Genomic DNA, 27,287 nt, shown 5'->3' with positions numbered 1-27,287 from the left:
ATTTCAATAATTCAGAGCTGTCAACCTGTGACAATTCTTAGGCGTGAGAAAATTAGAAATGAGGGTCCAGGGACTGCAGGCTCTTGGTCGGGTTCAGGGGGGGGGGGGGGGGGGGGGGAGTTGTTTGTTGTTTGTTTAAGTCCAAAATGGAAATCTCTTAAAACAATCGAGTGAGTGCAGGTTTTACTAATTAATACGGTTAATGTTAAACCATACAAGTCGGTCATCGGTAGCACCCGCGAGTGATTGTTGGTATTGAACTGATATGCTGTATTACTATTATTAATAGGTAACGAATTCAGAGACCCTGCATAATCAGCATATAATTCCATTCAGCTCTAAGATATAAACCACGATTATAAAATGTTTTTAATTTCAGAAAAAGTGAGATTATAGTAACGTTGCGTGAGAGCGTAATGTTTGTTACAAATTCGTGAGACTCACACCAAATGCGTGAGAGTTGACAGGTATGCATTATTGCGACATATTTCCATCTGCTTGACAGATGTAACACCTTGTGAGGCACAAATCTCTTCCTCACTAACTCCTTCCAGATCTCTTGACCTTAGATGAATTGACAGAGGCATATGGCGAGAGTAGTATTGAAATGCTGCACAACAATTTCGATTTAAGCAGGTTTCTAAAATGACTTTCTATGGCACATTCGACCAACAAAGATCCATTTCGCAACTTCTTTACACTATTTGGCTCTCCAGCTAAGCCTTCAAGCCCCTTTTGAATCGCAAATGGAAAACGTTTCTGAAAGGCTTCTTCATCAGATGATCGATAAAAAAGAAACTTTTGTTAGGTTTGCGATGAAATTACTTTTGATTTCTATAAAGTACAAGTCGTGTATTTTTCATCTAACGATGAAGTTTCCGAAACCGTGGTGTGGACCCTTTTCAGTGTCCCATCAGGATTTCTGTTATTGTTTTTACCCATAATTTGATTTATGTAATTCATCAGCCACACTCCCACTCACCACGGAGTCTGCAAGGGGACATGATGATGCGGATATCCACCACACAGTCATGCCAGGGGTACATAGTTGATATACTCAGGCAATAGAAAATAATAAATCACCTGGCTGACCCTAGCCACTGCTCCAAGAGCAACAAATACAATTGGCGACGCCTTGACTTTCCGTAAAAAAAATATATATATATTTTTACTATCACAGGCTAGGCCTAACTTCGACATGTTCGGCACAACTGTCAACGTTTTTGAGTCAATACTCGATCACCGAAGCGTTTAAAGGAACCATACAAAAACAACAACAAAACATGTGGCTTAGAATACAATCTTTCCAGGCGACCTTATGCTCCATAACCTTCTCATAATATTATATGCACACAAAATCAGCAAATCTAGTACCACTCGTGGTCTATAATTTTGTTATTGTCACGGTAGCATATTTTCAGCAGTCTATTTTGTATACACCAACCTATATGACACAATGATGATAGGTTCTTAGCAGAGTTCAGTAGATTTTACCACAATGATGTTCTACATTCAGAAAAATATATTTACTGCAAATATTACATTTTGAAAAATAACACTTGTTTTTCTATTTCCAGATGGAGTATTTGTCCGTGTTCCTTTTTCAGCCAGTGAGTAACTCTATATACACTAATATTGATAGCACTGTTTTTTATTTGATAATCCGAATATATTTCAATTCACTAATATAATAAACACCATTTCTTCACTGGAGTGGATGACGTGGTGGTGAGTGAAGTGGTGGTGGTGGGTGAAATCATTAATATAATATTACACACTTGTCCAATGTTATCCTGCATTACTTCGTGATACCTTTTCGAGAAGGAACGTTGTTATTGTTGTGTGTTTTTTTTTTTGGGGGGGGGGTTTATTATTGTTTTTGTTTTATATTGGTTTATTGTTGTCAACTAGGAACTGTAAAGTAATACGTTCACCCTGTGTTTGGCATTTTATGCACTAAACCAACGTACTTACTGTATTATTAAAGTAACGGGCCCACTACTCAGTCAATCTAATTAAAATTAGCTCCACTATTACATGTGGATCTAAAGACAGCCAGTTGGAGCTCATGTCCACCAATCAAAACCTTACTTGCAGAATCCTGCCAGTGATTTAAAACTAACAACACTGCGTAGTCCCCAATGTCCAGGTAACATTTCGTCTGTAAATAATAATTTAAATATGACCAATCACACTTCGCCTTTTATAACGTTATTTGGGAGCATATAAATTCTAAAAATATCGGGCGAGTCTATTTTAGTGGCCGCAGTACAGCGAACCATACCAATACGTACGAGGTGGGTTATCAGTCTTCAATTTTACATTAAAAATTATTTATTTATTTATAAAATTAAAAAAACCTAAATCAGTCTTCAGTTTTACATTACAAATTATTTATTTTATAAAATAAAACATGTTTTAAGGCATTCGTAATTCACACGAAACATGTCGTATACCCTCAGGATAATTCGGAATGTTTTCAAATTATTTTTAAATCACTGGCAGGATTCTGCAAGTAAGGTTTTGATTGGTGGACATGAGCTCCAACTGGCTGTCTTTAGATCCACATGTAATAGTGGAGCTAATTTTAATTAGATTGACTACTCAGTGTGTGTGTGGGGGGAGGGGGGGGTGCAGACGATATGCAGTGCGTTTGAACAAAATGTATAATAACACTCGACCAGACCACGAACAAATTCACTTCTTGGACGTTCAGCCCAGTTTATTATATGTCTATATTTGTATTGTTACCGAATTATTTCAATCATAACACGTGATCCAACAATAATCACCAGCCATATGTACACAAGCTTGATATTACACGCACGTGCAACTCGATACATTATTATATATTATGACATACCTGGTAAGAGTACTTTGCTGAGATACGTATACTTTTTAAAAATAGCTCACATAAGCTCCTAATCCAATAGCATGTTCTAAAATGTAATTACTGCATTATACAAGTAAAACTGGTAATAACAAATCATGATAAATCCAATATTTTTTTAATTCATTGTTTACGATGTATATGTTTTGTGTATGTATGTATATGCTGAAAATACATGTATATAAACAACAGTCATTACCAAATTGTTGGATCAAATGAATTAATTCATTGTTTACGATGTATATGTTTTGTGTATGTATGTATATGCTGAAAATACATGTATATAAACAACAGTCATTACCAAATTGTTGGATCAAATGAATTAATAACTTACAATAAATAACCGTATTATTCGTTACAATGACAATCGCAAATAATAACAAACAATGAATATTAATAAACTAAAATTTATCATTTTGAAATGCATTTCTGTTTTTCAATTTACTATGTAGGACTTTGTAGGCCTATTTAAAAAAAAAAAAAAAGCTAAAATGGTTCAAAGGACTATTCCTGACCCAGAAAATGTTTCAAACAAGAAATGCAATTTCGTGCATTCTAAATATGGAAATTCATGGTGAAAATTGTTCAGAACATCTCATTTTTCCTGAATGTCGTTTTTGCGCGAATTAGTATATTTGTTCAAGCACAGTGGTAGCGGCAGGTACTTCGTGTCCCCCTCCCCCACGTACGCTTCCGATCAACCAATGTGAAATAAAACATGTGCTAAGACGTTTCATAATCTCGTGTTTACAATAAAATGATTAAACTACGATTCGATTAGAAAGTATATTATTTTTTTAGTATTGTAAAAGCCATTGGTTATGAATATATCTGGCAATACTTGTTTATGAAAACGGAAGGAAGGAAATGGTTTGTTTAACGACGCACTCAACACATTTTATTTTCGTTTATATGGCGTCGGACATATAGTTAATGACCACATAGATATTGAAGGAGGAAACCCGCTGTCGCCACTTCATGGGCTACTATTTTCGATTAGCAGCAAGGGATATTCTATATGTACCATCTCATAGACAGGATAGCACATACTACAGCCTTTAATGTACCAGTCGTGGTGCATTGGCTTGAGCGAGAAATATCCCAATGGGCCCACTGACGGTGATCGATTCCAAACCGACCGCGCATCAAGCGAGCGCTTTACTACTGGGCTATGTTTCCCACCTGTTTATGAAAACGTTTGAACTTTCTACAAAAACAAATACGACATTGACTCTTCAGTCCTTAGCTATTAGGCATTGTGGTGTGCGACATAGCCTAGTGGTAAAGCGTCGCGTGAAGCGTGATCAATCGGACTATCTTTCGTTCCAGTGATCCATCGCTGTTCTAACAGGACGCGGTATGTATTATCCTGTCTGAGCAGTGGTGTCCATGGAATGGCAGCAACGGGTTTCCTCTCTCATTATATGTGTGTTCTTTAACCATAGGTCCGACACCATCCTTTCCTTCGTGTTCTTGTTAGGCATTTAAAATAATAATTAGTGTTTGATTATCTTAGGGTTCTTTTTCTGTTTGCTTGTTGTTGTTTGTTTCATTGTTATTGTTTTGAGGGTGTTTTATTTGTTGTTGTTTGTTTGTTGATGGGTTTTGGGTTTTTTTTAATTTATTTATTTATTTTGTTGTTGTTGGGGGTTTTTTGTGGGTTGGGGGGGGGGTGTGTTTTTTGTGGGGTTTTTGTGGGTTTTCGGGGGGGGGGGGTTGTTTTGTTTGTTACGGCCGCATCTTCGTCAAAATGGAGCAAATCTAGCTCAGTGGGTAGAACGCTAGTCTGGTGTGCTTTGGTCGTGCGGTCGAACCTCCTCCATTCTGTGGTTGTTTTGTTTTTCGTTCCAACCAGTGCCACACGACTGGCATATCAAAAGCCGTGTGGTATGTGCTGTCTTGTCTCTGGAGAAATGCATAATTATACGAAATATCCATTACTGCTAATGGAAAAAAATGTAGCAGATTTTCTTTTAAGACTACGAGTGAAAATTACCAAACGTTTGACATAATTAATAAATAGATTTGATGCTGTTAAGCTTTCACTTTAACTCTTTCAGCAAAATGTCAGGTCTTATTAAAAAACATTAAATGTTGTTAACTAAGAAATATTAACGGTCACCTGTTAGTGAACCATTTCCTAATGTGCATAAAGTAATATACAGTGTGAAGCAGGGTGTCAAACCTGTGAGGAGGAGAGTTTGGATGAAAAAGGTAAGGATGCCTGAAATGCGGAGCTTTCAACATTTAATCTTGACGAATGTTAGGACGGTAGAATAATTGCACGCAAAGAAGTGCTGTCGTCATGGTGGGTAGAAAATGTAAACTAAAATAGTTAACTATATTAAAGAAAATATACGTGTTGTTCAGTATTATGGCGTACGTATATTTCGTATGCAAAATCAGTACGTGTAACATACTTGATTGATACCTCCTATTTAGCTCAGTGGTTTATAACTCCAATTACCTGTGATATTTTACCATTTTACCCCAAATGGATAATACATTTTTAATTATATATTTCCCTTTTCGAAGTAAAAAGGTGAGATTTAGTTTTCTTATTGTGGCGGCGGCGATGGTGTTAACGTTTTCGATGAAGTTTTATGTTAAATTTTGTGTTTAGATCGGAAAAATATACGTGCACGACTTTCGTCTAGTTACACCTATGGATGCTCATCACAGTGTATATGAAACTAATTAAACAGCCATTAAGTAAACATTTAGCTTAACATTAAAGTGTTGGTTTTAGCTCTATTTCTCGAATATTATAAGTCCTTGATTGATGAAACATATTTTTTGTCTTCTTCCTGTGGATATAATATATCACAATACAGGTAAAAATAATTAAAAATTAATTAAACATTTGTAATTAAAATATATTTTATTTTGTTTATTTTTGCTCAAAGTTAATGTTTCTAGTTACAAGTTTAACTTTAGATAGTTTCTCACAAAGTATAAACCCACATCAATGAAACTTGGCATATAGTTGTACCTACTGATGTTCATCACAGAGCATGTAGAAATAATAAAAAATATATTAAACATTTTAAAGTAAAATTCGTTTGGGATTAGCTTAATGTTAATGTTTTGCATTAATCTCTGTTTCTTACAAACTATAAGACCTAGAACAAGAAAACGTGTTTTATAGTTATTCCCATTGATGAAAAGAATTAAAAACGAATTAATTAAGTATTTGTGTTTTCCTCAACATTAAAGTTTCACATTTAGCTCTATTCTTCACAAACTATATATTTAAATCGTTTATCAATGCAACTTGCAACCTATGGATGTTGATTGCAATGCATGTGACAATATATATCTTTTTTATGTTGATTGTTTGTTTTCGTTCTGGACAAATTGGCCTAAGTAATAACAAAATAATGAAATGTATTTCACACAACACATCATATTTAAACAGGCCTTTTATAATAAAATGGCACAACCTTAACATCATTCCAGACATTTGAGGAGCATAAGAAATAAACAAAATCCTCCACAGAAACCTATGTGTTTCAACTCACACTGCACGAGCAACTGTAGAGCTACTCATACCTACAACTCCGCCCTCTGGTCAATGATAACAACTAGAAAAAAATATTTCACTTTAATTCCTGCATCATACGATTAAAATAATATTTCCTGTTCTGACCAAATGTGCCTAAAAAAAATAACAAAACAATGAAATGTATTTTGCGAAACAAATCGACTTTTAGAAGCTTCTTTAAGTGTCTGGCTTTCCTTCCATTTTCTAACAGCTTTCTCTTTTGCTTTGTTAATTTTATTTTCATCTTCAGAATCACCGGCTAAAGGGTTTATTTCGTATTCACGCACCGTGTCCCAAACAGTCTGCCAATTTCAACACATTTTTAAAAATCTTTTTTGAATGTTTTCAGTATTTTCTCCACCACTTCTTTCACATAATGTAACTTCCCGTAGATAAGTCCCAACAATACTTGTGTCCGTTCGTCTTCAATGTTTGTATTGAAATTAACTGCTCTTTGTTCCCCATTCGTCTACATTCATATTCTTTCTCACCTTTCAGCTTTTTAGCGTCTTTTTCAATATTCTGTTGAACAATATTTTTCACAGTTTCAATATCGCGTCTAAAATTGTTCCCCTGAGCCTGAATGTCGTTCCAGTTATCTTCCAAAGTTAGCTTGGTTTCCTCGGTGGCCATACCACTGAACACGCGTAGCGTAAAGAAACACGTCTCTTTGAACCCAGTGTGTCGCCTGAACTGATACATTAAATCACACTGCAAGTGTAACTGCATAACTACTTATAACTTTAACTCCCTCCACTGCTAAGCCCCCTGGCCAATCACAACAATGAGAACATTATTTAACTCTAATTCCTGCATCAAACGATTAAAATCATGTTTAAATGTTTAACATTCATTCAGATGACCATCATTTGTATGCAATTTTTTTGTGAAACAGAATGAGTATATGGTAGGCGAAACATTTAATTCCGGAGAATTCTTGTTTCCATAGGTATGCAAAACCCGATAAACCGTTCGAGGTCCATGCGTCAGTTGAGAATGACACCAATGCAGAGTTTGCCTTTGATTTGAAAGAACTTGCCACACTGATACAATCGTGTAATGGAAACTTTCTGGACAAGTACGCAGCCAATAACTCAACACACAACCTGATTGCCGTGGCATCAAACGACATCACCAACGAAAACAGTTTTGCACAAGTGACCTTCATTTACCAGCCTGAAATAGATATTGTATTTGGAGAAACAGTAATGTTGGTGGGATCAACTTACGTAATTAATGTTAGTATAAGTCAGAATGTCAGTGTGGGTATTTTTGTTAATTTCGTTAAACTGATTGTCACGAATCACGGCTGTTTTCGGTTAAATGCTTCAAATAAATACACCGAGGCTGGATCCGTCACCATAAGTGTGTTCGTCTCGACTCTAAGTTACAACAAATCCGACACAAGGAATATAGAAGTGGTGTATCCTTACAGTGGATTCACTATTGGCCTAAATGAAAGTGAGATACAGACGACTGAGAATGCTACATTCTACGTCAGTCGAAATCAAACGGCTGATTTATACATGGGCAAATTGACCGTCACCATCTCCCCATGTGGAATATCCAGCTTGGTGGAAGAATTAAACGTTCTGCCTGGCCAAACGCAACTGTTTCCGTGCTCCTTTCTAACACAGGGCAACTACACAGTTAACATCTCAACACAGTCGCTGTTTGGGATAGAAGATTCCTTGACAATGGATGTCTACGTCTGGGACAGGTTGAATGTCTCCCTGCATATCAACGAAACATACTTCTCAGTTGGTTCACAACCTGTGTTTCAAGTTGTTGATCCTCCACTCTCTGGATTTAAATACCATATCGACTTTGGAGAAACGACCATAATCGAGGAAACTGATCCAGGGATTCTCATGCAGCCATACTCCGGTATTAGTTTACCATCCTCATTAAATTACAGTCGACCAGGAAAATATTACATCCGTTTCATGGCATACAACGATTTCTACACTGTTAATAAAGAAACGATTGTCACAGCTTTCTACGGACTTCCCAAAAGCTATTTTCAAGTGAATCCAAACCGAACTCTTCTTATTCCAGTTGATGGCCTTGTTCAGTTTGAAATATATTCTAATGATGGTCTGGTTGCTCCCAAACCCTCCAATGTCTTCTGTGATATCGACTTTGATGATGGGACTGTCTTAACAAATGTTTCAACTGAGTTTGACTATAACGCAACCGGTTTTGGACTCCGATTAGAACATAATTACGTGTCAGGTGGAACTTACGAAGTTATTCTGAACTGCAGCAACCCGGTAAGCAGGCTTGTCCTAATGACCATGATCAGAGCAATTAACTTTAGTGTCCAACTATTCAATATATCTTACCGCAGTATTAACTTGCACAATGAGAGTGAGTCTGGGTTGTTCCAGATCGAGCTACAACTGTATAATTTTACACGTCCTCCAAACAATGTCATTCTAAAGTGGAATTTTGGTGATGGCTCTGGTCTTGTTCAGAATGTTCCTATGACTAACTTTTCTATACAACATATCTACCCAAATAGAGGACACTATTCAGTATATCTAGAAATAAAATATATTATTGATAATGATATCAGAAGTATAAACCTCGAAATAAGCATGGGAGCTTTTAACATATCGCTAGTTTCCTCTGAAACATCCGGACTAGTGTCTGTGACACAGTTCAGTTTTGAAATTGCAAACTATTTACATGGAACAACGGCTGATATTTATGTCATCTGGGGTGACAACACTTCTGAGCAAATCAATTTGTCGGCAAACAAAACAATGACAGTATATCACACATTTGTGTTGGCAGGATTATTTACACCACAAATCAAAGCAATGAGTTCCAAAGGTACTGAAATGTCATCCACTACTGATTCTATTTTCATAGAGAATCCAGTGAAAAATCTAACGTGGAACATACCAGCGTCGATTCAGTTCGGTTTCACGTTTTTTCTAGAAGTAATATACACCGGCAGTTTGGACATAAATAATGTCACGTGTACGTTTGACTACGATGGTGATGTAAACGTGACACAGATTAACTTCTCACAGCAGTCTACAAAGCTGCTTGGTCCCGAGCACATCTTTGCCACGATGGGAGGTAAAACAATATCCGTAAACTGTTCGAACCAGCTATCTCACCAGACACTCACACAAACAATTATAGTGTTGACTGGATGTTTTACTGTGGCAAGGTTGTTTGATGAGAGATACAGACATATTCGCACACCTCTTAAGGCCTACACATCTCTGATCCGAATCATTTCTGGACGAATAGAATTTTCACCAAAATGCCAGAACAGTACTGAACAGACCTTCGACTGGACAGTTGAAGAACAGCGGCCTTTTGGTTGGAGTAAACTCAATGTTCCCAGTCCAAATGCTAAGGTATTTGATCTTGCCATGTGTGAACTTGGTCCTGGGTTTTACAGACTGTCGTGCAACTTGACTGTTTATGGATCGAAGGTACAATCGATCAAAGACAAGATGTACTTACAACTCATAGACCCACCAATAACTGCCTGGATAGCAGGAGGCGCGAAGTTGACTGTTAACAGTGATGCAGATATTTTCTTAGACGCCGTTTCGAATTCTTATGATCCGGTGATAGGGTACGGGAATGAGAACCATCTTGATTTTTCATGGCGGTGTTTTGAGATAGTAGAGAGTGACGTGGAGAAGTATTTAACCCCAGAGAGTGATGACTCCTCGTACGAGAACGGTACAGCCTGCACGCTTAGCTTCACGTCCGCCGGTGTGGTGACAGTCCCCGCGTCGTCTTTGCAGCCCAATGCTTGGTTCTTATTTGAAGTTGTTGTTTCCAAAGACGTCCGGTCAGCAAGAGCTATTCAAGCCATACGCATCGTAGACGATGGTAGACCAGAATTCTTTCTGTAGTAAGTATTATGTTCTGCTTTCAAGTACTAGCATGTTTTGCTAAGTTGTGCCATATTGCATTTGTTTGGTAATGAAAGTTCATTTCTCATTAATTTAGACAAAACGAGTTTCAGAATTTCACGTGTCTATTATAACTGTCACTGCATAAATGTAGTCTAGCAGACTAGTATTTATCACGTATATCACTATTATGTCATTAAACGATTCATATGCATGTATTTAGGCAATGCTTTAAGTTACCTTTGTTTCGAACTATTTTTAAGTGGGTATTAATTAAACAATGTGTTGCATTTTCGCTATTCGCTGTTTTAGCTGTAAGTGGAACTGTGAAATGAAGAGATCTAGACGAGTTCGCATGATATACGACACTCACTTAAACTGCACTAATTGCACTGATGACGAACTGACAGCGGCAACATACCAGTGGCAGCTGCAGAAATACAACGGGATTAACTATGGTCTTGTTCCAAACGTGCCCGTTCTGTCAGGTTGCTATATATATTATTTCAAAGTAATTGATTTAGTTGTAGCAGTATGAGTACAAGTATTACTAGTAGTAGTAGTAGTAGTAGTAGTAGTAGTAGTAGTAGCTGATGTTCGTGTTTTCGTCAGTCAGACTTTAAAATATTGCGCTCGTACAGATGAACGAGTCTACAGTAAATTAATAAAATAGTCCTTATACCCTGAATAGTTTGTGTTGGTTTGTCTCTTACGACCTTATCTAGCTGCTGACAATCACCTGGTTAGTTTGTGTTGGTTTGTCTCTTACGACCTTATCTAGCTGCTGACAATCACCTGGTTAGTTTGTGTTGGTTTGTCTCTTACGACCTTATCTAGCTGCTGACAATCTCCTGGTTAGTTTGTGTTGGTTTGTCTCTTACGACCTTATCTAGCTGCTGACAATCTCCTGGTTAGTGTGTGGATTTTCCAACTTCGTAAGATGTGATAAGATAGCAACTTTGTTTCACCGAACACGATGCTCTTTATATGTCTTCAAGCACATTACAATTTCGACACAACCGAATAATTTGTGCAAAGATTATGCGTGGGAACAATTAAATTGCAGTGCACACCAAAATCGTTCTACTTCTTCTTCCGTAAATTCAAACAAGAACCAACTATTTTGAGGATGAAGTATTATTAATCAGTTTTGGCACTGATCATATATTGTTAACAAATTTGAATTTCTGAACTGAATAGTAATTATTACCCTTATTTGAACTGAACAAAAAACCAGAAGAAAAACAGATGGTGATGAATATAACGTCCAATCGACTAATTTGACATTGGATAACTTCCTCGCATTACTAGACCTTGGGGTGCGACCCTACATTTGACCATTCGGTACAATCTGGGCGCACGGATAACGCTTTTGTGATAACGGTGTGTGCTTGGATCTCAAAAACAAGATGATGGATATCAAAACAAGATTCTTAGGGTAAAACAATTCATTTTAGTAGAGAGGGGATATTTTCCCAAACAATTACTAACGATTCTCTGTATTAAACTGTGTCATTATATCTATCACACAAACTAAAATCCACCTGTGAACATTAACAGGAATTTGTTGAGAACTATTCCCAGCTAATTAAAGCTTTGCAACACCATTGTAATCCCTTACGGCAGCTACTGTATCAGCTAAATTAGGGAAATCGTAATTTATCGCATTTTACGTCAAAACGTCAAATAGGAAAAGGATTGTATGTATTAGTAATTAAAGTTTGTAGGCCAAAGAATTTATATATAATGACTTCATGCTAATTGAGATAGTCCATCAGCATTTTAATCCAAGATAATCATGAAAATGGCCACAAAGAATATGAAGTATTAAATGAATAGTAATAAACTGAGGTCAAAATGATTGGTAGAAGGAATAATACTTTCAAACTCATAAACTGTGTTACGTTTACAGACCCAACTGTTGGTGTTTTCGAAGTTGCGGCTGATGTTCTGGAACCTGGGAAATCTTACAAACTGAAGGTAACGGTGTCGAACGTAGGAGATCTCCCATCTGCGTGGGCGACTGCATTCTTCACTGTGAGTGAAGAACCTTATGGCGGAACCTGTACCGTTAACCCTTCAACAGGCCAGTATCCAAAGCAGATAAAAGCGTAATATATGTATAATCATAGAGGTACAGATCCAGAGGACGTGTTTTGGGATGTACACTCATAAATGCCAAAGTGTCCTGAAAATGCTTGTGTGTAGCGAATGATTTAGGATTGTTTAATTTTTACTGGGGGACATGTAATATCTGTATTGGCTTGGTATTTTGGGATAGTATCGCCGTATTATAAAGCATGTTAGTGTACATTTTAATACTTCAGGTGTCATTTCTAAACATGCAGCCCTGCCACGTGGTATGTGGGCCCCACGTATATCATCGGTTAACTGAACATTCATTTATATGAATATCTCGGTGGTCGCAAAATTACTGCGGTTGCATGGCAGCTGCGGGCAATTCGATGCCTAAAGTTAAAAGTCCCAGTATCGGCATGATAGATAGTTTGTGAGGCCAGAAAGGATTTCATCCCCTGTGCCATTACCCTAATGTCTATGTATGTACTAGTTAAACACGACATGCATGCAATATATATTCATACGACTATGCATACATACATACATACATACATACATACATACATACATACATACATACATACACGCACGCACGCACGCATACATACATACATATCAATACAAACACACATAAATACACTCATAATTATATCCAAATAGACATGCAGACACAAATGTACATATACATTCGTCATTCAAACTGAGCAGGATAAAACAGATACCTTAAGACAGTAACCGATTATTTTATTGGTCCTGCAAGTCACATAAAACGAAAAATTAATGAACGTCGCAACTTTATAATTTTCCAGAATAGGACGTTCACGACTATCTATAAAGCAAAGTACTTCTTAAATTTAAAAAAAAATAGTTCATATTTTTAAACTAAAAATTATGTTCAAAATAGTTTATAAAATCAAAACAACTAACTGGAAATAAAAGAATAATTAAATTTGAACAATGCAACAATCATATGCTGATCATATCTAATGTAAAAATAGACACAGAAAGTTATATACATGTATTTGGACAGGTATCCTGATAAAGTGATTGCAGGATAAAAGTATAAAGAGCGATACAAACTAGGTCACAGTGGCCCTAAAGGAAAGTTTGTATTTGGTGACGCACACTCCGTCTGGGCATGTCCTCTAGAACCGAGCTCGACTAACTTTGTCTTATAGGTAATGCTACTACAGATGACTTCAGGTTCGAATGCATGGACTGGAAGGACGAAGGGCCACGTCACGTCCGCAACATCACCCTGGATGCCAACGAGCCCCTCACTTACGTCATATCGCAGATCAAAGGAAACGTAGCTCAAATCATCTACACCGGAAGTAAGACTGTCGCGTGTGTTCGGCAATTGACGTAACAAATTTCCAACAAAACGTTGCTTGAAAATATATACATTTGTACATTTAATGTGCTTCATTCAACTAGTCACATAATTATCAAATCCCAAAGGTATATAATATTTTTCATTTAATTTGTCTCGAGATGTACTTCATTATTGTATCTACATAGTTGTCATATCCCTCTTGTCGATATTTTGACAACAATGTAATTGAAGCTACATATCCATAATGCAGACAACAATAACGTCAGCTGTTTAGAAATGTTCGCAAAATGTTGTCAGCGAGCACCAGCTTCTGTTATTTTAGATCATCTTTTTGACGTCAATTGCCGAATGACTGTGTCTCTAAGTGTTTCTTCAGATTTCATCATTACCACGGGTTTGTGATTGAATGAATGAATGTTTAACGACACCCCAGCACGAAAAATACATCGGCTATTGGGTGTCAGACTGTGGTAATGGAAAAACAATGTGATCATCAACATCCATATAAAAATTCAACAGTTAAATTAAAACACAGTGTATTACAGATATATAATATTACAATTTAGAATAAAACTCAGTATCACGTAAAAACTGCAATATTTCTTTGTCCAAATACAGCTTTTCGAGTTGCTGTAAAATGCTTACACTCCACCAAAATGTGTCGCACAGTCAGAAGACACTGACAGTGCTCACACAGGTGGAGGATCTTTCTTTAAGATAAATGAATGGGTCAAGTAAGTATGACCGATGCGGGCACGACACAAGACTATTTCATCCTTCCTGCACTGTCTATAGGAGGACTGCCACTCTCCCAAGATTGGCTTGATAGCATTGAAGCTTGTCAAAGGTGTTTGGTGGGGTTTATTATTATTAGGTCCCCAATCGGTTTCCGCTGGGGTACCTATTGTTTTTGGTTTGATTACTATTATTATTAAGCTGCCTTTTTTGTAATAAACTGAGGAAATTTCTGGACCGATTTCCTTGACATTTTGTCGGTAATTAGTTCCCGCGGGGGTGGGGGTGGGGTGGGGGGTGGGGGGGGGGGGATATTGAATGTATTAAACAATTGTGTGTATACGTTACGTGCATTGGCCGCTGTCGCGAATTATGTGAAATTATTCATTAAAAACATTCTTCAGCTGTGTGTTTCATCATTTTCAAATAAACGTTCTGGGCCTATATAGCTGAAATCTGGTAGGTAGTTAGGCCCATAAAAGTGTCAAAATATTGAATTAATCTGCTGTTGAAATCTACTCCTTAGAGCGTAATAAACTGTCATTTTACTTTCTTTCTCTTTTTTTTTTTTCTTTTTTTTTTCCTTTTTTCTTTTTCAGATAGATTTTGCAAATGAAAATTGCACATATTTGCGCAGTTTGTATCTTTAAATCTATGAAGGTGACAGAAATAAAAGTTATATGTTAGGATTACTCATTAGCTGCAATGTGTTTTGTTAATATGGCAATACATTAAATGAAACTTCCTAACCAAAAATACTTTTCTTACGGCTGAGAACTGTTGAACCGTTGGCAATAATAAGAGGTCAGTCAGAGGTCAGCCATCAACAGGTGCCACTGTCCTTAAATGAGCGGTTATGTGTTCTGGGTATTACAGCTTAGGAATCCGTCATTACCGCTTTTAGTACACATTTGTATTATTTTTCTTCTTCTTCTTCTTTTTATTATTATTATTATTATTATTATTATTATTAACTGCTGTTTTGTTTTTTGTTTTACTTGATTTTCACACAGACAATTCTACTCTCACTGCATCAGTAACAAAATCCTAGAATCTATTTACATCCAGAACTATGTGCATAAAAAGACTATATATCGTGCATAAAAAGACTATGCATCGTCCTCACTGATTTTGTTGGGTGGTGGAGGAGAACGAAAGCTAAATTATGTTTTAGCAGCCATGTAACTCATGTTTAAAAACACAAACTATCAATTGGCAGTATTCGAACCTACTGCATCGATTTGTATGACATTTGACAGCCTGTAACCTTAACCACTTGGATAACCAAGTCTTCCGCAAAATGGAAGCCCAATTAACCGTAGTTACGGAAGCTTGTTGACATAGACTCGATGTGAAACGGAAGTAACAGTTTTTATTAATATATAGCATTTTCTAAAGTGGGGATTATGTTTACAAATATATTGCTTTTAGTGTAACATATTCGTCTGTTGGACCCGTTATGCATACACCGTTGGTAAATTAATTTACATGATTAATATTGCAAAATATGTCTTTAATGGGTGTAACGTATTAACATCAAAATACACCATACCCCGACTTTCTGTGTGATGATTTCCGGGATACCTCCAATATATTAATAAAATTTGTACTGTGCCTTATATTCGAAGAAACATTTACGTTTTCTGAAATCAAATTGTCAAATATATCACAGAAAAACAACAAGACCATGGGCAGATCTCCGATAAACTACAATCAGTTGGTTATAAAGAGTGATACTTGTATGTAATTAGTACTAATAACTATACTGCTTATTTAACAACAAAAAAACACACAACAAAAAACACGATTATATTATTAAATGTATTTTTCATTTACATTACTTTTCAGCACCACTTAAAACAAGGCAGTAAATAATATTTATCAAATTAACAGTTTAGTAAATAAATGTGGTGACCCCCAACTGTATTAAACCATGTAACGTATTGTTGTTGTTGTTGTTCTAGACGAAGCTACTACGGTCCAAAAGTTGGAAGTCTGTCCTGAAGAAGATAACAATGTGTGTAAAATTGAAATCAGAATACGGGATCTGTTCAACGCAGAGGCTATTGAGTATCTTTCTGTAACGGCACGTATTATGTTCATGTTACTGTTCTTTTTTATTTACTCTTGGATATTTCTCGTGACAACCAGTGATCCACAACTGGTGTTACAAAGGTCATGGTATATATTATCCTGTTTGTGGGATGGTACATATAAAATATCACTTGATGCTAATCGAAAAGAGTAGCCCATGAAGTGGCGACAGTGGGTTTCCTTTCTCAATATTTGTGAGGTCCTTAGCCATATGTCTGACAGCATATAACCGTAACACAGAATATCCTGAGTGTGTTGTTAAATAAAACAGTTACTTTCTTCTTTACCCTTTTTGTAATTTTTATACCGATGTCAGTCATTCATCACTTTGTCTTCATATGTTTACATTTGTCTGACATCTATTAACAGATTCTCTTTTTGTGAGGTACAGTGCCATTAAACATCTATTCGTTAATTTCTTGTTCTGTTTCCATACACTCTTCAAAGTCAACATTGTGCATATGTGCACGAGGCGGGACTTAGAGAAGTTAACTCATCTCAATGATGGAGACATTCGGCGAAGATGCGTAGTGATATGTTTCGAACTCTATATGACTAGCTTGTACTGATGCAAATATTAATAATCGCTATCCGGATTCGGACATTTCCATTTAATTCGGGCAAAAAGGCTGCCCTATAACAAAAACGACAGCCTGTGTTATGTAATAGTATGTATTAACGTATATTTGGATTTTTCTAGTTGATTATTTATTTATTTGTTGACTGTTATAATAGTATAAATGAAATGTATTTTTGTACAGGTCATCAACTTAACTCCTGATATTCCAGCAGTATCGCTGGAAGTCCCGTATAACCCTGAGGAAGGCAATCCGGTTTTAAGACGTTTCCTAGAAGATACTGAATTAGCCCTTAAATTGATTAAAATGAGTAGAGATTCCGAAAAAACGGCAAAAGTAGCATCCATGTATATGTCAGCAATAAACACCATGGTAAGTAATAACTTGTCTCTTGATTTTGGAGGTGTCGTATAATCGAATCATCTTGGTGTACCATTCAGCTGATTGTGGGCGGGGGGGGGGGGGGGGGGTCTACATCCGTGGTATGTGCTTTTCTGTCTGTAAAACAAATGCATTTAAAAGATCCCTTGCTACTAATGGAAAAATGTAGCGGGTTTCCTTTGATGACTACGAGTCAGAAGTACCAAATGTTTGACATCCAGTAGGCGATGATTAATTAATCAATGTGCTTTAGTGGTGTTGTTAAACAAACAAAAACTTTAACTTTTGGTTTTGCATCGGTCAAAATTATTACTACGGTTGTTTCGAAAACAACCACAAGGTGTACATAAAAATATAATAGTGAATCTCAACAGCTACTATAAGTGCAAATTTAGAGAGAGAGAGAGGGGGGAGGGAGGGAGTTAGGGAAGGGGAGGAGGTAGAGAGGGAGGGACGGGGGAGAGAGAGAGAGAGAGAGAGAGAGAGAGAGAGAGAGAGAGAGAGAGAGAGAGAGAGAGAGAATTTTGTTTTTTAAGTGAGAGGCTGATTTCAACTTGTAAACAACACTGAAGAATAATATCTAGACGTATACTTTAATATACATATACCGAATACGTTCTGGCACCACCTTACTACTCCGAATTTATAGTAATTGTAAACATCATCAGACTGAATGTTAATAATATATCTAATATCTATTTTTCATCACGATTTCGAGGTTGCGGTATATGCGTAGGAAAGTGCATGTAAAAGATCCCTCTCTGCTAATGAACAAATGTAGCGTGTTTCCTACTTGAATAATCAAACGTTTCGTATTTAATAACCAAAGATGAATTAACCAGTGTGCTTTAGTGGTGTCGTTAGATAGCCGTAATCATAATAATCATCGTCATCAATGCATGAATTTGATTTTATCATAGCATTATACGTTATTATCCCCTTGTGATGAATGTGTGATGTGGCTATTGATTCGTTGACCTTGTTTGACACCAAGTGGTCAATGTTGTCACATTTGTTTTGGGATTTTTTTGTTTTGTTTTATTTTATTTATTTAGGGGTTTTTTCTTCTTTTTTAATTTAAGAATCCCATTCTACTTTTTTCTCGTTCATTCATGTATTACTTTCATTTTGTTTTCTCTTTTAATTCATAGATTCAGTTTCTTTGTTTTCATCGATATCCTGTTTCTACAACGTGTCTGTCTTAATATGTTGTCAATAATTGTAGGCGTTACCAGAAATCACATCTAACGATATCACCAATGCTGTTGCTGCAGGTGATGGAAATGTAAACAATGTCGTAGCTAATGCTCTAACGTTCCTGACATCTCCTAATCCAGACATGGCTCGCATTCAAGAGGTACATATCTATTTGTATAGGTAAATCTAAACGGGATCTTTGAGGAGGGTTCTCTTTTCATCTTATTTAAAGTATATTTTAAGCATTCAACTAGTATCGGACCATAAACTTGATGACAACAGGTAACTAGTTTAATTTTTTGGGGCATTGCATGTCTGTCAATGAAGAAAGGAGGGAAGCAAAGGAGTGGACAAAATGGCTGATGTCATAAATTAACAAATGAATGAATGAATAAAAATTAATGAATGAAGGAATGGATGAATGAATGAATAAAAGAAAGATTCATGTAATCAGCGCAGCAGTATTATTTGTATTAAGATAATAATAGCACCATTTTAAATAAAACGTTTTTGTGTGCTTTTTTTTTTAAGACAACAGCGGTTTTAACCAGTGCTACCCTGGAGGCCATCGAATTGCTAGTGGTGGCTCCATATACAGTCGGTCCTGGCAACACCGACAGCAACGGGATCGTGTTACCTACCACAAAACCATCAGTTGAGATCCTCATCATGTTAACATCGGCGTTGTCAACAACCATTAAAAAAACGGAAATTGTGAAGCCGGGTATTGAGGTAAACAGTTTTCACTTTTCCTTAGTAAAATCATATTAAATGTAAAATCATATAGTTCTAATGTAATTTTGGTTTCAAAATTAGATGTACAGATAATATGTTCCTTATAGTTTTATTTTGACATTATATGTAAACAATAGCATTCATTGTGGTTTTCTTTCCACAATAAATGTAAACCTAGTATGCATATATGTATGATTGTATGTATGATTTAATCAAATTTAATACAGTTAAAAACTGTTTTATGGGGTAATGACCCCCGTGCGCCCTTCTCCCTCGCTACGTCAATCTGTCTAGGATCGATCCTCATTTGTATATTTTTCATTCCATCCAGTGCACCACGACCCGTGGTATGTGCTATTCTGTCTCTGGGATGGTGCATATAACATATGCCTTGCTACTAATGGAACACTGTGGCGGGTTTCCTCTCTGAGACTATATGTCAAAATTACCATTTGTTTGATATCCAATAGCCGATGATTAATAAATCAATGTGCTTTAGTGGTGTCGTATAACAAAGCAAACTTGAACTTGAACTTTTCTTCTGTAAATAACTGGGAGCCGCTCTATAGTCCCAAGGTTCAGTGGTCCGAAGGGTCAATAGTCCGGGGTTAGGTCTATAAACCTTTTGGACTACTGAACCTAGGGTTAGGGTTAGTATTGAACCTTCGGACTACTGAACCTTCGGACTACTGAACCTTCAGACCACTGAACCTTCGGACTATAGAGCTGTAACCAAATAATTTACACTGCAATCAGAGTAATGTTTGTTTCGAACATCCTATCACTAAAGACTTGTATCTTGTCTTTACAAATGGTATGTTAATTAAATAATCATATTTGAAATATATATGTATTACTGTTTGTTTGCTGTTGTAGTCAGATGTGTCGAATGGCCTCAGTGGACTAAGTAAAGCTTTCTTGGAAACGCTGAACCATAGCAGAGATATCAGCCAGATTGAGTTTGCACTTGAAGGTACTAATTCTTCTTTTGCTGTTGTAGTCAGATGTGTCGAATGGCCTCAGTGGACTAAGTAAAGCTTTCTTGGAAACGCTGAACCATAGCAGAGATATCAGCCAGATTGAGTTTGCACTTGAAGGTACTAATTCTTCTTCTACTGAAATTACATAGAGGATACTCCCCGAGTGTCTTGTGATATCATAATTTATCGGCACAAGTTGATAAAAGTATGAAATCCGAGGCTTGCCGAGGATTTTTATACTTTTATCAAGGAGTGCTGATATATTATGATAACACAAGACACGAGGGATATTCTTCTTTATCATCCATTATCATTATTTTCTTTAGCGACAATGTCAGTAATGTGGGTTTAATGTCGCTATATTTGGCAGCGATAGACTCCTTACCTAGCAGAACGCCAGTGGCGTTACATAACTTATAACAGAATTAGTGCTGAAACATACACAGTGACGTAACAAAAAAAGCAATATCTCCTAGGAGAATATTGCAGGAGATATCGCATACTATAGTGCCAGCGATATCTCCCACAAAAGCATTTAATGGATGATAAAGCAATATATATTTCAAATATATATTATGCAATTCATCGCTCACTTTAATAACTTAGTCATAGCTATCAAAACGAAATTGATCAACTAATATGATCGGCAAATTACTGTACCTGAAAATGAATGAATTAATTAATGAATGTTTAGCAACACCCCAAGAAGACAAATACATCGGCTATTGGGTGTCAAACTTGTTACTGTACCTGAGTCCGCCAAAAGTGCAAACAAAACACAGTGTGTATAACCGTACTAAATGAAGAACATAATCGCTAATTATAATAGCCGGCTTTCTAGAAGACGAAAATAGACTGCAAATTAGTAGTGAAGACGTGAATCATTGTTCACAGTAGATGTAATAATACTATACGGAAATTATCCATGAGAACCGAACCGCGAAGTGTGATCAGAATATAGTATAAACAAAAGAGAACTGACAAGTATCTTCTAGATTACTTTCAAATATATTACGAAACATTCTGGTAATTGCCTACCATAGTCAAACCACTAGTTTTATTATTAGTGGCAACGTTGTGTTTAACAGTGCTTATGCCATTCAGAGTCCAGTATATCCTATTAACCTCAGACAGCAGTGTGCGATTGCATTGTTTTTGTGAGACAATCATACAATTAGAAAACCATTATAAACAACCATTCGTTAATGAATTAAGTACACCACCTATCACGGTTTACGGAATAATGGTTTCAGCAAAACCCTACAATATTACGAGGGGCAGTACAAAAGTAAATTTACAAGACATAGATCTTGGAGTATATGTGTCAATTTATTTGATTCTATGGTCTCATTACACAGATGTCATCTGCCATTGAAACCCATGTTAAATTGCCCAACTTGAAACGAAGATTGCCAATAGAACGGGTTCTCGTTGGCACTAACAACATACACCATTGCGAACATACATTATATAAGCATTTATTTTCACTCCAAAATTGAGAACATTTCCATCTCAGTTTTTTGCTATATGACCGCATCTGGCTGTAGTACCGGTCCGAACAGGTGGTTCATTAACCGATTCACTCCGGCTGTCTTTTGCGCTATACACTCATGTCCCAAAAGGTCGATGCACAATATTACAAAATAGCATGTGTAAAATACAGCCAGAAGGCTTACCATTAAACATACATATTGTTTTAATTCTTCACCATTTCCTAGAAGTGAATATGTGAACCATAACATGTGTCACAATTAGGGACTATAGTGGACCGTGATCAATCAACTCTCACCCGGAAGTGATCTGTGTAGTAAGACCTTAGCTCATCTCTTTATTTTTCAAAATGGTCCTCACCACAGTTGACGCATTTGTCATAACCCTGGACTAGTGTTTCGATTCCTTCATCATAGAATTCGGTATTCTGCAAGTACACCCACCGTCACACAGCTGTCGTCACGTCCTCAAAACATCTTACATCTGTTCCATGTAACAGACTCAAATATTGCTGTAGTTGATTCATGATAAAATTCCTGTTTCACAAATGACTGTTTAAACAAGTGTCTTGTTGTCTGGCGTGTTTGCTGTCAAGGGTCTGCCTCTTCACTCACAATCTTTTGTTATGGCTTATCCGGTTTCAACGTCTGCATACAACTTTGCCACACTCTCACGACTCGTCACTTTGTTCTAGTACATTCTGATCAGCTGATGATAAATTTATGCTGCAGGCAAATTCATAGCATTCCTCACCGAATTTCTGGATGGATCTCCTCTTTGGACCACGGCTCCATTCGAGTCGTCGTCTTGGACTAGCTGCCGTCACTACTCAGGCGCATTACAGTGCTGGCTCCTGACACAAAGTGTTTTTACCTAAACGCGAAAATGTCTATGCAATCAAATTCGACCAATCTAGCCTCAGTTTTAATGACGTTATGTACCTTTTAATGACGTTATGTACCTTTTAATGACGTTATGTACCTTTTAAATTAAATTTTGGACTGCCACTCGTATGTTCCAACAAACAAAAACTTCAACCATCATTATACAAGACTAAACTCGGTTAATCATGTTCATCGAGAAGTGACTTACTGACATTATTATACTTCCACAAAGAGTCCGACTATCAAATCTCTAATAACTGTCATTACAAAATTAATGGTATTCATGTGTACACTTAAGCAACAAGAACGTTAATCAAATGGTTCACTGAGTGTAGAGATAAAAAAAAACCCAGAAGTGGCAATGGTCTTTGCAAATGATTATGAACCCGTACCAGGCAAACTTTTATATACTCTTCAAAAAAAGTAGGGGAACCTGAAATATTAATGTTTATATCAAATATTAGACCGAACATACGTTTTGACGACAGACATCCTAGTAAAGAACGTCCAGGTCTGTTTATCAACACACAAACACATTCCATAGTTTGCACGTGCATCACGCAGTCGATCAATCACTGTGGAACATCATTTCTGTCAATCTTTTTCATTCTGTTGATCATACAGTTGTTATTGTTTTGTTTTTAGTCATTTTTATTGTTTGAATTTGCGATGCGGCGTATGCAACGCGATGAGCGTCTACGGGCTATTGGCATGCTGCAGAAACAGCGTGAAGTGGCCAACACCTTCAGTGTTTCGAAGTCAGTGATTAGCAGACTATGGAACAGGTACAAAAAACCCAAAATGTTGACGATCTACCCCGTTCAGGTCGTCCCAGGGCAACGACAGGATTCATCCGTACGCAGACTCTAAGAAATCGAGCTCAAACGGCAAATCAAATTGTTGCAAACCTTCATCAGGCTACTGATGTCCGAGTTACGGGTCAGACGATTAGAAATCGTCTTCATGCTCGACGGCCCCGGGTTGTGCCTACCTTAACAAATCGTCACATTGCCCACAGACGTGAATGGTGTATGGAGCGTCAGAACTGGGGTATTCGTCGCTGGTTACGTGTCATGTTTTCAGATGATTCCTTATTCACTTTGGACTTCCTTGACAGGCGTGGTCGGGTTTGGCGACGACGAAATGAACGGCACGCCAACGTCACAATGCGATTTCATGACAGAGTTGGCGGTGGATCGGTTATGGTGTGGGGTGGTATCACTATTACTGACAGAACACCCCCCCCCCCCCCTATTGTGCAAGGAAGGGTCTACCGAGACAACATACTGACACCCTTTGTTGTCCCGTTTGCTAGGCGTGTGGGTCAACGTTTTGTTTTTCAGGATGACAATGACCGTGCTCACCATGCACGAATAGTCAATGCTCACCTCCAGCAGCACAACATCTATCGAATGTCATGGCCAGCAATGAGCCCAGACCTTTCCCCCATTGAACACGTCTGGGACATGATAGGGAGACGTGTGCGTCAACGTCAAAGACCGCCGACCACGTTAGTGGAACTTGGTCAGTCGCTGCAAGAGGAGTGGAACAGATTGCCTCAAATGACCATTGGGAGACTCATACGCAGTATGCCTCGTCGACTGAATGAATGTCTGACACATCGTGGCGGTATCACCCACTACTGACAAAAACACGTTTGTTTTTAGTCATTTTTATTGTTTGAATTTGTGATTTACTGATAAAAAAAAACACACCTTTCAAATTTCATTTCTGACCCCAGTCATCCTTCAAGATCTTTGGTGGTTATAAAACCTACTGTAATACTGAACTACCGGTAGTAAAGTTTGCCCAATTAATTCACTATTATCATATAACCATTCCCCACAGCTAATATACTTTAAAACTTTGGCAATTGTAAATTCTTATTAGAGTTCTCCTACTTTTTAGAAGAGTATATGTTTTGCCAATATTCAAGTTTGGCTTTACACAATATAGAAAAAAAAAATGTTTTGCAAATTGAAATAACTATTCTGTATTTATATTCAGTGAGTAAACTATGGGTACGTATCTCTCTTTTATTTGTAGTTTAATTAATGTGGTGGGGTTTTGTTGTTTAGGGGGTTTTATTGGGGATTTTTTTTCTTCTAAAATCTGAATATTAAAATGTATATATTTTGTTGAGAATGAGCACCTGATAATGGGACATAGAAGCAATCGTGACTGCCAAACTTCCTTTTGTCTCTTGATTTGTGCAGAGATAAGACTTCGAAACTGGAATACGGTTTTTACATCAAGCATATCGGGTGTTTCATCTACTTGGGAATTGGATAATCAGTGTGTGTGTGTGTAACCTAAAATGGTCATGTGTGTGGTTATCTTCACTTTTTAACTTAAAACGGTCTTCATCTGTCTACAGTGACATGGTTTTCTGTCGTGGTTTCAGCTATAGGAGCCAGTGAGAGCAAGCTCAACAACATTCAGGACAATAAGAACCTCGTTGAGGACCTAGAGGACCTGGACGATGCTGAGAACTTTGTGAACAAGAAACTCACTAAAGGAGAACGCATGTTCAACGAATTCGAAAGGAAATATTTCAAGAAAGTCATCAAGAAAAGACGTGAGGTTGACAGACAGAAGAGGCAGAAACATGTATGTTGTTGTCTGGCAAATGAAATATTTTTGTTTTAACCTTCGTTTGTGTTTACGTTACTGATGTATGTATGGCTACATAGTTATGTCACATTTATAAAACTGAAGAAACAACACTTCTTGGTCCGTTAAAGGGACATTCCTGAGTTTGCTGCAATTTTTCACGATTGTAATTACGTATCAAATATATTTTTATACCTAAAATATTAATGGCTGTATATTAAACGTGTTTCTGATCGTTATAATATTTGTACTAGGTTAAATTTCATTTTATTTTCTAAAATATATTTTTAGTCTTGTTTTCATCAAAACCTGGTCTTAAGTAATGGGTAAATACACAAATATAACCGTGAGAGTCTGCAACTAACAATGATACTTTCGAGGTTGTGAATCTTAGTTAAATTCATGAAAAATGTTTATGGTTTTTTTTACTGTGGCACTTGTAGCATTTATATTCGCCTTAATAACAGCAGAACATCTGAAGGTCAAAAAGATGTTTTCCTTCAAATTATAATTCAAAGAAATTATCTGCATTAAAATAATTACATTTATTCATATAATCTTTTCATTGTAGATTCAAAAACACTTCATAACTCAGAAATTATAATAAACAGCATGTTTACGCTGATGAGCAAGATAAAAAAGAAAACTTTGTACCAGGAAGGATTTGGTTTATCTCTGGAGGAAGAGACTGTGCAAAACATAACCAACAGTAGTCGACCACCTTTGAATGGCGCAAACTTTAAACTGGATGGTCTGAAAAACAAGTCAATTGGAAACAAAGACCTTGTTAAACTCCAGGTTAGAATTTATGGAAAGTAATGTGTGTTTATAATAATTATGTTTTGCTATAAAAATAGATAACTTTCATAATATGACCAAAAGAGAGCGGGTAAGACAAATTCGTATTCTCAAGTGCAATACCATTCCTAAACTATACCATAATATAAAATGCTTTGAGACGTGTGATGTCTCATAAACCCATAACACAATTAGTATACGGTATTTTAATAAAATAGTTCCTATTATATTACGTATATTCTAATATATTATCCAAGTATTCATATATGCATGTGTATATTCTAATTTCAGAACAGTGCCATATTAGTTTCAGTTATATGAGAAGATATAATTGGATAACATCGTTGTAGCTTAGGGAAATACTATCTTTAAATTATATTTTATGAATATTCTAATATATCTAAATATTTAAGTATTTATGCTTTTATTTTTATTCCTCCAACCCAATAGTATTTTAGGACTGCATTTGTTATAAAATATGTTATATCTGTTTTTATATATCCAAATATTCATATATTCATGTTTTTGTATATGTATTTATGTGTCAGCTACATTATACGTCGCCGATAATACCACTAAGGGACAACGAATCAATGTAGGTTCTTAATTTGTTTATTCTGGTCACCAAGTCGCATGAGCTAAACACCCAGAAAGGAATAACTATAACCCTATTAACATCATTTAACATTAACAAATCCTAATATTCACTATTCCAATTTACTCACAGGTATGCCATTATTATGTAATACAATATTACATTACATTTAATACCTCACTATAATGTATACTTACACCATTGTCATACATCTGCAACCATTAATAAAACATCCACACATCATCTACCAAATCTTACAGTAAAATAATGCATACATATATATTAAATAAATCTTGACCATATTACATAAACCGTTCATTGAACCAGGTGCCCATGTGACCACCACCACACGACTTGACCACCATACATCCTAGTGTGTACTCCGTAAAGAAAATATATATAACCTTACTAAAAGGACGACTAAGAACTATAACATTGTGAATAAAATATTCATACGGGCATTAACAATA

The 27,287-nt window shown here is 36.5% G+C and overlaps 4 protein-coding genes across 4 annotated transcripts in view; all 4 read left to right on the top strand.

Moving 5' to 3' along the window:
* Positions 1–12,436, top strand: part of LOC121378736 — a 37,025-nt gene extending 24,589 nt beyond the window's left edge. Inside the window, exons 3-6 of the mRNA XM_041507022.1 lie at positions 1,578–1,610; positions 7,384–10,320; positions 10,634–10,809; positions 12,234–12,436. Of these exons, the coding sequence (XP_041362956.1) occupies positions 1,578–1,610; positions 7,384–10,320; positions 10,634–10,809; positions 12,234–12,436 (3,349 nt within the window). The remainder of the gene's footprint in view (positions 1–1,577; positions 1,611–7,383; positions 10,321–10,633; positions 10,810–12,233) is intronic.
* A 329-nt stretch (positions 12,437–12,765) lies between these two features.
* LOC121378735 lies at positions 12,766–16,949 on the top strand. Its single transcript, XM_041507021.1, has 4 exons — positions 12,766–12,826; positions 13,579–13,734; positions 16,436–16,551; positions 16,935–16,949. The coding sequence occupies exons 1-4, from the start codon at positions 12,766–12,768 to the stop codon at positions 16,947–16,949; spliced, it is 348 nt and encodes a 115-aa protein (XP_041362955.1).
* Positions 16,950–17,305: 356 nt separating this feature from the next.
* LOC121378732 lies at positions 17,306–24,188 on the top strand. Its single transcript, XM_041507018.1, has 6 exons — positions 17,306–17,515; positions 18,750–18,881; positions 19,253–19,453; positions 20,333–20,429; positions 23,929–24,016; positions 24,155–24,188. The coding sequence occupies exons 1-6, from the start codon at positions 17,306–17,308 to the stop codon at positions 24,186–24,188; spliced, it is 762 nt and encodes a 253-aa protein (XP_041362952.1).
* Positions 20,455–27,287, top strand: part of LOC121379140 (polycystic kidney disease protein 1-like 2) — a 26,594-nt gene continuing 19,761 nt past the window's right edge. The window contains exons 1-3 of the mRNA XM_041507626.1: positions 20,455–20,553; positions 25,216–25,421; positions 25,996–26,222. Of these exons, the coding sequence (XP_041363560.1) occupies positions 26,037–26,222 (186 nt within the window). The 5' untranslated portion in view covers positions 20,455–20,553; positions 25,216–25,421; positions 25,996–26,036. The remainder of the gene's footprint in view (positions 20,554–25,215; positions 25,422–25,995; positions 26,223–27,287) is intronic.

Source organism: Gigantopelta aegis, chromosome 8 (assembly GCF_016097555.1).
Source record: "Gigantopelta aegis isolate Gae_Host chromosome 8, Gae_host_genome, whole genome shotgun sequence".
In the NCBI taxonomy this organism is placed as follows: domain Eukaryota; kingdom Metazoa; phylum Mollusca; class Gastropoda; order Neomphalida; family Peltospiridae; genus Gigantopelta; species Gigantopelta aegis.
The sequence above is the reverse complement of the archived record's forward strand: the minus strand, read 5'-3'. Positions and strand labels throughout refer to the sequence as shown.

Bases quoted from the DNA above. Each gene is read 5' to 3' on its own strand.
- LOC121378735 (XM_041507021.1), top strand. From the start codon at position 12,766: ATGGCAGCTGCGGGCAATTCGATGCCTAAAGTTAAAAGTCCCAGTATC. The intron at 12,827-13,578 runs GTTTGTGAGGCC...TTTGTCTTATAG, and splicing joins CAGTATCGGCATGATAGATA to GTAATGCTACTACAGATGAC. The intron at 13,735-16,435 runs GTAAGACTGTCG...TTGTTGTTCTAG, and splicing joins TCAAATCATCTACACCGGAA to ACGAAGCTACTACGGTCCAA.
- LOC121378732 (XM_041507018.1), top strand. From the start codon at position 17,306: ATGAAATGTATTTTTGTACAGGTCATCAACTTAACTCCTGATATTCCA. The intron at 17,516-18,749 runs GTAAGTAATAAC...CAATAATTGTAG, and splicing joins TGTCAGCAATAAACACCATG to GCGTTACCAGAAATCACATC. The intron at 20,430-23,928 runs GTACTAATTCTT...CTTCCTTGACAG, and splicing joins GATTGAGTTTGCACTTGAAG to GCGTGGTCGGGTTTGGCGAC.